The following is an 11,010-nucleotide window of genomic DNA, read 5'->3' as shown; positions in this document are numbered from 1 at the left end:
CACAGATTGGGTTCTAGCGTAGGGTTGAAACGGGGTTGAGTTGGGTCAACAAAAGTAAAATCATGTTTCTGCCATACCGTGTCGGGTTGGAACTGAATTCTAGCCAAAAGTCAGATCTGGTTTGACCGTTTTAAAATTGAGTTTTGTCTGGTTCTAGTCGGATTTGACCGGTTTCTAAGTATCAAGACACGACCTAGGGGTGACTAGTGAGCAAAAAACCAACCCGTTTACCGAAAAAATTAACCGACATTAATCTAAACCAAAAAAACGGACGGTTATGGTTAAGCGAGTCTGATTAACCGAACATTCGGTTATGGTTGTTAATGTGGCTTTGTAAACAAACTTTATCTGAGACCGAATTGAACCAAACCTTGTATGTTTGTATTTTTCTTTAATTTTTACCTTTATTTCCATCTTTTATACCTTCGTTTCTAGCTTTGAATATTATATATGTTGTAATTGCTTGTAACATAGCTTGAATTCTTGAAATCAACATATTTCTGCTTTGAAACTTCGTAATTGAGACTGGAACACCATAAATGAACTGTTTCAACTATAATAAACGAAAAAAAAAATATTCTGGACGATTAACCGAACTTAACCGACACCAATCCATAACTGACGGTTAACCATCCATTTAGCTATGGTTATAGTTACGCCCCCATAACCAAACTGACTTTACACCTCTCTAATACAACCCGATATTAATCTTGTCGGTTAGGTCGGTTTCAAGCCAATTTCAGTACTGGTTTTGATTCCAACAGGCTTAAACTGACATCAGTCAAATTAATTATGACTTTGTTAAACTCTTTTCACGAAAATACATGGTAATATTATTATTATTATTGATACTTGTCCACCATCCCACTACTAACATTTGTAGCTCAATGTCACTTTTCAAAACAATTAAAGGCCCAAAACCAGGCCCCTGCCACGTAACTTAAAAGTCCAAAACATGGGCCCACTAACTAATTGATCACAATGTGGCCGACATATAATAATCTTAATCAATAACCAAATGACCTTTATACCCTCATTCGTGTAACCCCCCACCACCACTCAAGTACATAACACACCAAGGGCATTTCGTCAACAACTACACTATTTAACCACTTTCAGTTAACCCAAAATATACACACAAACCATAATTCACACTCTCAATTCCCCGCCAATATTATTATTATTTTGTTACCGGAAAACATGAGTTCTTTCATTAGCAACATCAAATCCGCAGCCTCGGGAGCCGTTGGTAACGACAAGACAACCAACCCGGATCAACAATCGAACACGGGCCTCTTGTCGAGTGCCAAGCTGGTGGCCGAGGCGGCCCAGTCAGCTGCAAACAACCAGACTGACCAAATTGATAAGCCTAAGGTCGCTGGTGCAGCTGGCGACCTCCTTGACTCTGTCAAACAGTATGGAAAGTTTGACGAGAGTCAAGGAGTGGGGCAGTATATAAACCAGGCAGATGAGTATCTGCACCAGTATGAGAAGTCCAGTGGTGTTGCTGATACAAAAACAGCAACACCACTGGATGAGACGTCTCTGTCTGGAAAGTCAGCGGCGCCTCTGGAGGAGAAAAAGGCAGAGGTACCTCTGCCTGTGGAGGAGGAAAAGACGGAGGTACCTCTGCCTGTGGAGGGGGAGGAAAAGGCGGAGGTACCTTTGCCTGTGGAGGAGGAAAAGGTGAAGGTACCTCTGCCTATAGAGGAGAAAGGTGAAAAAGATGAATTTGAAAGTGCGGTTGGTGCCGGAGATGCTTTAAAGGCTGCGGGAAGTTTCTTCAAGTAGAGCAACAATTGCATGTTGTATACCACGTCTATACATGTGTTGTATGCTGTGTGATATTTATGTGTTATTGTGTTACATAAGTTTGTAATATGAAAATAAGGTTTAATATACATATATATATATATATATATATATATATATATATAAAAGGTTATTATTATATCGAAAAATAGTACACTGGTTTTAAGCTAGTTATACAAAGATTTTAGCATACAATAAATATTCGAACATAAGTCAAGTATCACTAAAACAAGTTAGTATTTAACGTTTGTGGAAGCAAACCTTTGACAACTAAAAGATGAAGATCCATATGATTCCTCATAATAATAATAATGACTCAAATATCTTCACGTTATTTGGTTTCTCTAATACTTAATTTATTACTGTAGTCCCGTGTGTATCATTAGACCTTTTATGCTGTCACGCTTTTAACTGATCATAAAAGAAAATCTAAACGTTTCCAATCCGACTAACATTTCACATTTCATTTTTAACAGTACACAGTCGTGTTGAACGGTAATATATTATAAATCATTTAAATAAATTTCATTTTATTTTCAAGTAATTCAGCTTTTTTCAAACACTAGAACCACATATGTACAATGTCCACGTGTGTGATCATTGTCGGGACAACTTTAATAATGTTTTCGTATCAAATAGCAATTGCCTAAGTATCCAACAAATTATGTCACCATCACAAACAATGAGTAATATTGACATTGTTGTTTATATTATTAAGCAATCTACTTAGATATTCACCCACACCCAAAATAAATACATCAAATCTTTTACAACTTATGTGTTACATCCATGTTAAATATTAAACACAACAATTAGTCATTTTGATATCTCACCAACATAAAAACATAGGCTTATGGACTTGTCCCGTTGATCTAATCATATTCGCCTTCTGTTTAACCCTGGCTTCCTCACGTTTCCGGTTTTCCTCGTTTTTTGATATTGCTCCCCGAGAGATATTTTCGACCGTCTGCATCTTTTTCTTGAAATCTTGCAATGCTCGAGCTCGTTTCCACTCTAGCTTACCCTGAACATTTTGTTGTTTATTATTCAAATGTTAAAATACGAGGGCTTTTATGTTATAACGTTGATATAGAAAACAGTATAAAAATCAGACCTCTTTTCTTATCAATTGCATCTTTGCTTTTGACTTCTTTTTGTTCTCCCACTCAAATATTCTAGCATTCACTTTCATATACCTATAAAAAATCAAGAATAAGTTATTTTTTTTTTCACTATGGTTGATTTAAAATTAGTTCAAAATTAAGTTGACTTTGAAAAGATCAACTTGACTTATTCATTGTTGATTTGTTGGAAACCCAAATTGTGAAATGTAAGAACAATATATGGGAGAATAAATTTAGTAACTTTAACACCAACTTTTCTAAGGTTTTGATGATAGAAAATAAAACGTACCGTTCTCTAGTCTTTTCTAACTGGATTTTCTCCAAAGTATTTGGTTTTCCGAGTTTTGATTCAGGCTCTTTTTGGTTAGCTTCTACTTCCGATTGCTTCTTTGAAGCAATTGTAGGAGTTTTCTCGATGGATGATGTTGAACCAGTAGTTTTCACCGGCACTTTTTCATCAGTTTTCGAATCAATGGCGGCTAGCTTTCGTTGATTAGCCCCGCTAGGAAGATCGTCATTAGTTTTTGGTTGTGGTGTCATCTCCATAATTTCTACAATTCCCATTTTGTTAAAGGTATAGTCACTCTTAACAAGTTTTTACAAGAGGGTTAAAACTTTGAATGCCTAATATCTATTTTTTTTAATTTTTTTTCTTAAAATCCTTGTTATAAACATGCGTGTTAAATAGGTCATGTTCATGGTACTGCAAATCAAACTTCAATACATACCCAAAAAATTGACAAGAACCTCGACACAACATGATTCTTTACAGGTTGACTATAGCATAACTCGGTTAATTCGAAAATTATAAGTTTTTTTAATTAATAATACAAATTACAAATTCATAGTTAAAAAAATATATAAAAGATGGATGTTTAGATTACCGTAGCAATACTTATTTCTCTTTTATCTTTAAAATTTTGAAATAAAATACTCAATAGGTTTAAATGATGACATAATAATACATGTTTTTTTAAAGTATATATAAAAACAAATGGGTTAAACGGGCCAACCAGTCAATACGTCATGTTGACCTCAAGATATCTCACTTAGCTAAACATGGGCGGGTTTGACCCGAAACTAACATGAACCCGTTTAAGTAAACCAAAAACCACACATTTCGTGTTAGTGGTGTCAATAATTCAAACTCCGGTTATGAAACATAATAATTGATCAGTATATAATAATTTAAATATCAATATATATTTTTTTTGAAGGATTATTATGTTAATTGCAATACAAATTAAATGTTACCCGATAAAGTTTTTCTGGAGTTTGAGCTTAAGTTTGGATCTTGTTTTATTTCTTGTTCTTTATTTTCAATAGAATTTATAGCGAATGCAGCGGCTGCAACAGCAGTTCGAAACTCGACGGTTTCCATTTTCTCATCATTGCGACTCTTTTCATGTGAAGGTTTTCTTCGACCCCAATCTTGGCTTTTCCGACTATCTACAAATTAAGAAAATGTGTTACTTATGTCAAACCGGTGTATGACATTTCATATATGTTCTAAATAGTAACACCTTAATTAAAAGTTACAAGAATACATCTTCTTATTTATTGTATAGTTGAAAGAAACAAACATGAATTATTCATAACTTTGATTTTTGTTAGTTTACCTCCTTTGAATGATCGTGTTCTTCGAGATGAAACCTTACGGTCTCTAATTACACGTGAAGTTTGTGCGTTGTTTTCCTCCTCGACATGAAAAATTCTCATGCTACAACGATCATAAATAATAAGACCATGAACAACATATCACCCTTTAAAAATTGTTTAAAACATTATATTTTGTAAGAACAAACATTAAGCGTACTTATTGACACCTTTGTTAAAAAAAAAACTCAAAAATACATTGTTCATTTTATACGTTAGGAGTGTAACGCTTATGTACAACAACACCCGGAGTATAAAGATATATAAAAACTAATCATTTACCATATTTGCTTGATCCAATTCTCCATGATTGAATGGTGGGGGGTGGGGGGGGGGGTGAAATTTACTCAAAAGATGATGAGATTATAAGAATAAGCAAGGTTTTGTTTTTGGTCTATACTTTGCATTTGGTTCTTGATAATGTATCGAGAAAGTATTCTTTTCTTTTACAATGTGCAATTGGTTTCCTATGGATTTAATTTGGACCCACTTTTGATTCTTTTTTTATTTGATGTATACTAATTTTAGAACTTGTTTCTTTAGTGCGGACGGGGCGGTACGTGGTGGCCTCCTCGTCACGTGTGATGAGCCATCCAACACCGCTGCCGCCCCCTTGTCACGGGGAAATAGATTAGTTTGCGTGATGGCCATCACGCTTGGTGGGGGTGATTTCCAAGAAAAATAGCCGTTGAGGAGGGGGGTCAATCTAGCCGTTGGAGTTGAAAAATAAAAAAAAACATTATTTACAAACACAATAAAAACATTATAAATATATCTTCAAAACATACACAAATCCAACTCAAATCCAACTTAAATCTTCTATTACACACACCATTGTTAACATATCAAATGGAGGGTTCTAAGAAACGTGGGTCGGGTTCAAAGAAAACCCAAACCCGACCAAAGGTTCGACAAAATCTAGGCGAACCGACGAGATTTCGCTTACAAGACGAACCCGACACAAACCAACCTTCCGAACAACAACCTTATTATCCCCAACCTTTTCAACCGTCTCAAAACCAACAACAACCTTCCCAACAACAACGTTATTATCAACCGTCCCAAAACCAACCTTTTATACCCCCTTTTTCTACCCAAAATTACCCAAATAATGTTTTTCAAACTTTTGGATCTCAACCGTCTCAAATGTTTGGCTCTCAACCGTCTCAATTGTTTGGCTCTCAACCGTCTCAAATGTCCGTCGATCCCCTAGACAATAATGATGTTATACATCAATTTGCAAGTGCTTTTCGTCACGATGTGCAAACTTTGGATGAAGATGAATCCGAGGATGAGGAGCCGCATCAAAGAGGTGCTCGGCGTTGGTTGGCCGATGAGGAGGTCGCCTTGACCAAGGCTTATTTACATTGCTCCGAAGTAAAAAAAACGCTCAAACCAACAAAAAAAAAAGACGCGTTATGGAAACGTATTAAAGAACATTTCTCGCAACTTCCCGGCGCAATCGAACGAAACAAGGATCAAATGATTGGCAAGTGGGGAGATTTGAATAAAAAAATGTCAAAATTTAATGCTTGTTACGTCCAAGAGGTAACTATTTTAGTTTATTTATTTTATAATCTATTACTTTATTTTTATAATTTGATATATATAATTTTTTCTAAATGTTTTCTAGTCCCGAACTCCACAAAGCGGAGCGAGCGAGGCGACTATGATAACGAACGATTTGCGCGAATATGTCTCAGTTTACATATGTAAGGATTTTCCCCACTTGGATGCGTGGCAGATTTCCAGACGTCACGCGAAGTGGATACCGATTCCGTTGGTCGATTTGAACGGACCAACGGCTCCAAGGAAGAAAGGATCTTGTTCAAAAAGATCAAAAACTTCTGAGTCCGGGGACTACACGACGTCTACCGGCGGCTTGTCATGCAACATGCCGAACATGAACTTGAACGAAGAACCCGAAGACAATCTAAAAAACAACAACAATAATAATAATAATAATAATAATAAAAACAAACCAATTGAGATATTCGTCGTTAAGAACGTGGTTAGGTTAATAATATGTAAACGTACTAACGAAACACTGTATTAATTATCCATTTGTTATCGATTGATTGATTCGTGGAGCAACTGGGTTTCTCTTAAGGTAAACTACTTTGTTTGAAGAGCGGAGATGGACCAAATCCTTACAAAAGAAGCTTTGGACTTTCGGGGCATGGAATTGACGAGACTGATTTGGAGTCTTCGGATCATCTTTAGATCTTGTGCCTGATTGCAAAGCTGATTTAGAGTCAAGTATGAAGGAGGAAGTGTACTTTTGGTCGAAGAATAGATAAAATGCTCAGTTGCTTTTGTAATATGAATATCGAGATTGATTCGGTAAAAGCTTGAAAAAAGCCGCTTTTAAATGAGATTTGTACATGGTAATACCCAAAAACTGAAACCGGTTCTCTATATGGAATTAGAGATTTCCAATACCCAAAATTACCCAAAAAAAATACATGAAAAATACCCGAAAATTCCTCAAAAATAAAAAATAAAAAATGCAACCCCTTGAAAATCTAATCTATAGCTACCCGAAAAAAGGCCAAAAAACTAGAAAAATAGAGATTTTCCAATACCCGGAAACAGGGTATTCATATACCCGACCCAAACCCGGTGCATATGATATAGTTTGTAATGAAATACCCTAATCCGAAACCAACCCCATGAAGAGGTGCACACATCATGTTTTTCAAATACTCGGGTTCGGGTATGAAACCGGGTATTGGAAAAACTCGGATCGGGTCCGGGTCCGGGTATCGTCTCTAAAACCACACCCTATGTATCGGGTTCGGGTCGGGTATAGAACCAGGTATTCTAAAATCGGGTATTTGAATACCATATTTCCGGGTATTTAAAAAAAAACCTATTTTCGGGTTTTTTTGGCTTTTTTCGAGTATTTTTTTGGATATATATTGGATTTTTTAAGGAGTTGCATTATTTACGATTATCTTTTCGGGGAATATCGGGTATTTGAAAAACCCGGTTCCAGGTATTTGTCAAATCCGGTTCGGATTTTCTAGTATTACTGGATACAAATCGGGTCCGGTTCCAGATATTGAAATGCATACCCTATCTGTACCCTACGGATCGGGTACAAGTTCGGGTATTAAAATCCCAAGTATAAAAAACCGATTCAAAGTATTTTTATCTGGTCCGGTTGTTTTTTTTTCACCTATAACCCATGTATTCTCAAATCTCAATACCCGATTTTCAAATTCCCAATATTACTCACTCCATCCTACGGCCCAAACTCAGCCCAAATAAATCAAAATCAAAATCAAAATCAAAATCAAGCCCTAATTACTCCCACTCCTTCACCATTTTTTCATCTTCACAACTCCTCCAATCACCAGATCCATTCTCACAATCACAAACACTATGTCTGACAAACGCAACATTCCGGACCAAAAACGGCGCATCTTGTCCGAAAAGTTCGAACTCCGTCGCAAACTCCACAAAGCCTTATCCAAAGACACCGGACTCCCACCCGAGGTCCGCGAAACGCACCGTTCCAAGCTCGCCGCGTTGCCTCGCAACAGCTCGTTCACTCGCGTCATGAACCGGTGCGTGTTCACTGGCCGTGCTCACGCCGTTTATAAAATGTTTAGGGTTTCCAGAATCGTCTTTAGAGATTTGGCTGGTAAAGGGTTGATACAAGGAGTTAAGAAAGCCTCATGGTAGTTTGATATTAATAATAATATTATTATTATTATTGTTATGAATAAGGATATTATTATGAATGGTTATTATTATTATGAATTGATTTTAAGTTGAAGTTTGTAAACAATTGTTTTATGATTATGTGAAAGTTTGAATATGAAATTTGAAATTGTGTTTGATCTGGAATATATTGTACCGAATACCGGTGTCGAGTACCGGTACAAGCAGTGTTGTAAAAATCGCTAGTTGGGCAGTGGGGAGGGACTAGCGATTAATCGCGATCAGACTTTAATGTATAATTTTTCAATTTTATATACACATACACGCGTTTTATATGTAATTTTCAGTTTTATATATACGTAAACATTTTGGGCGGAAATTTGCTTGAATCTCGACGGAAACCATCATGGTAATAATAATAATATTATTGTTATTGAGTATGTTAGGAGAATAATAATAATATGGTTGAAGAAATGAGGATATTATTATGAATGGTTATTGTACTGGATCTAACTTTATGTTAAAATTTTGAATATGAAATTGTGTTTGATTGAACTGATTACATATTGGTACTAGGACCTAGAGGTGCACAAATCGGGTTTTTCAAATACCCAGTTTCGGGTATTGAAAAATCGGGTATTAGTAATACCTAGGTCGGGTATAGAACTGGGTATTTGAATACCTTATTTCCGGGTATTGAAAAACCCTATTTTCGGGTTTTATTTGGGTATTTTTCGGGTATAGATTGGATTTTTTTGGGGTATTTTTCATGTATAGATAAGGTATTTGAAAACCTGGTTTTGGGTATTACCGGGTACAAATTGGGTCCGGTTTGGGTACGAGTTTTGGTACTGAAAAAATTGTTTCCGTGTTTTTTATCGGGTACGGTTCCGGGTTTGGGTTTTTTGTGCACCCTAACTGTTTCCATGTTAAGTTGATTTAGTCTTTAGTGATTTTTACCAAATAGGCAAATACTGGTACTTTACTGAAACTGTAAGAACCAATATCGATCGTACACAGCCGGCATCGGTACTGGTTCTCTGTTCTCATGATTATGGTATCAATACCCTATGGTTTCGGTGTTATTTTGGTGTTTTCATTGGTACTGGTGTTGGATTAGGTCAATCGTCATCGGTGTTGAAGAACAGCCGATATGTTCGGTTATTGGTGTTGGATTAGGTTAGTTATTTCATTGCTGAACTAGTTTTGACTTAAATATTACATATAAATTGTTTTTAATTATGTGAAGTTTTCAGTTTGATTATGTGAAACTTTGATACGACTTTTGCCTGATAAGATTGGTTGCGTTTTAACTTTGAACATCAGTTTTTGAAGTTTTGTAAACTCGCTAGGCGCTAGTCGGCCGGTGGGGTACTGACTAGCAAATAATAGAAATAATTATGTAAGTTTTAGTTATATATACATTATACGTACACATTTTTATATATAAAATTTTGAACATACGAAAGTCGCCAGAAATTGACTGGAATCAGGGCTGCTTAGGACCAACTAGCGATTAATATTGCTGATTACTATAAATTAAACAGAGTAGCGATTAGTCGCCAACTAATGCCGATATGAAATTGTTTTTGAGCAGACTGTTTCTATCAATGTTTGATCTGGAAATCGGGTGGTTTGTTTAGGTGATTCATATTTACTAAATTGTGTTTGATTAACAAAAGTGTATATTTGAACATACGAACACGAAGCAATCACAGTCATGTTCGTTTACATCGCACAGCTCTACTTCTTCAACGACAATATTTCATAATAAAAATACTTTGTACAGGATTAATCCAAACAAAATCGTAAGAACCAAAAAAGTAATAAACTTGTACAATAAACATCTAAAATGTTTTCTTATAAAATGGTTTAGGGGGTTGTATGAATAGAAAACAGACTTTGGGCGACTTTCAACCTGCTAGGCTCATTGTCTACTCGTTTGAGATATGACACGATCATCCCATTTATAAGTTTTGCAACGAAGATCTATTGAGAGGTGATCTAGATTGTTGCAGCGGTTGAGGAGATGTATTGAACTATCAGTCACCATGAAGCTCGTTCGAAAGGTCCAAGGCTGAAAGCGCGAGACCACTCATTAGGCTTTAACACTTAGAGTCGGTCCAAGGAATCATCATAATAGACGTATATATAAATATGAGAAATGCATATGTGAAATAAATCTTCTGGTAAGACTTGGTAGGAAATGATCCCAAAATGGGGATTGGATGGATCAGTATCTATTGGGCCTAAACCCGTTGGACCTGGCTATTTAGGGCCTTAGGGGTGTCTCCTACAATAAGTAAATATGTGGAATTTGACCGATTTCAACCAAATAGCGATTAATCAGCGCATAGACGAGATTTTTAAAACCATGAGTCTAGAACACGAGTCAAATGGGTCAAATCAAAAATATTTAGCTAAAAGAAAACATGTCAAATGAAATAAATAGTCAAATGAAACTACTTAGTTAAAAAAAAAAATGAGTCAACTGAGGCAAATTAAAAAAAAATGGGCCAAATCTATACAAATTGTGTAATGAAGTAGTAGTGTTTATAGAACTCATTAGGCTCTAGTCGGGCGGTAGGGTAGAGTAACGATTAATGGAATTGAAATTTATATGTAATTTTTCAAACACACACATATACACACACACACCAACTTTGTATATAATTGTTTTTATTTTTGCTGATTTTAATTAAATAACAATTGATCGACAACTAGTCGGTGGAATACAGACAAGTGATTA

At 35.8% G+C, this 11,010-nt stretch overlaps 3 protein-coding genes across 4 annotated transcripts; 2 read left to right on the top strand and 1 right to left on the bottom strand.

The window, feature by feature from the left end:
- Positions 1 to 1,096: 1,096 nt before the first annotated feature.
- LOC143563627 (uncharacterized) lies at positions 1,097 to 1,826 on the top strand. 2 transcript variants are annotated; one of them, XM_077051121.1, is made up of 2 exons: positions 1,098 to 1,584; positions 1,618 to 1,826. In XM_077051121.1, the coding sequence occupies exons 1-2, from the start codon at positions 1,201 to 1,203 to the stop codon at positions 1,789 to 1,791; spliced, it is 558 nt and encodes a 185-aa protein (XP_076907236.1). In that variant the 5' UTR covers positions 1,098 to 1,200; the 3' UTR covers positions 1,792 to 1,826. The 2 variants fall into 2 exon arrangements, with proteins under 2 accessions (XP_076907235.1, XP_076907236.1); XM_077051120.1 differs by having other exon boundaries at positions 1,097 to 1,826.
- An 815-nt stretch (positions 1,827 to 2,641) lies between these two features.
- On the bottom strand, positions 2,642 to 4,902 carry LOC143563638 (uncharacterized). Its single transcript, XM_077051138.1, has 6 exons — positions 4,875 to 4,902; positions 4,556 to 4,656; positions 4,191 to 4,385; positions 3,226 to 3,487; positions 2,927 to 3,008; positions 2,642 to 2,836 (listed from the first exon to the last, which is right to left on the bottom strand). Exons 1-6 carry the CDS (start codon positions 4,898 to 4,900, stop codon positions 2,642 to 2,644), a joined length of 861 nt encoding a protein of 286 aa, XP_076907253.1. The 5' UTR covers positions 4,901 to 4,902.
- Positions 4,903 to 7,932: 3,030 nt separating this feature from the next.
- On the top strand, positions 7,933 to 8,440 carry LOC143563625 (small ribosomal subunit protein uS14m). Its single transcript, XM_077051119.1, has one exon. The coding sequence runs from the start codon at positions 7,980 to 7,982 to the stop codon at positions 8,280 to 8,282; it is 303 nt and encodes a 100-aa protein (XP_076907234.1). The 5' UTR covers positions 7,933 to 7,979; the 3' UTR covers positions 8,283 to 8,440.
- The last annotated feature ends 2,570 nt before the right edge of the window (positions 8,441 to 11,010 follow it).

Source organism: Bidens hawaiensis, unplaced genomic scaffold, assembly GCF_021521415.1.
Source record: "Bidens hawaiensis isolate Kalapana, Puna unplaced genomic scaffold, B.hawaiensis_p1.1 tig00021502_1, whole genome shotgun sequence".
Classification (NCBI taxonomy): Eukaryota; Viridiplantae; Streptophyta; class Magnoliopsida; order Asterales; family Asteraceae; genus Bidens; species Bidens hawaiensis.
The sequence above is the reverse complement of the archived record's forward strand: the minus strand, read 5'-3'. Positions and strand labels throughout refer to the sequence as shown.

Excerpts from the sequence above, each read along its gene's own strand:
- LOC143563627 (XM_077051120.1), top strand. The coding sequence starts at position 1,201 with ATGAGTTCTTTCATTAGCAACATCAAATCCGCAGCCTCGGGAGCCGTT.
- LOC143563638 (XM_077051138.1), bottom strand. The coding sequence starts at position 4,900 with ATGGAGAATTGGATCAAGCAAATATG. Across the intron at positions 4,657-4,874 it reads AATTGGATCAAGCAAATATG|CATGAGAATTTTTCATGTCG; the intron begins GTAAATGATTAG and ends TGATCGTTGTAG. Across the intron at positions 3,009-3,225 it reads TTAGAAAAGACTAGAGAACG|GTATATGAAAGTGAATGCTA; the intron begins GTACGTTTTATT and ends GATTTTTTATAG.
- LOC143563625 (XM_077051119.1), top strand. The coding sequence starts at position 7,980 with ATGTCTGACAAACGCAACATTCCGGACCAAAAACGGCGCATCTTGTCC.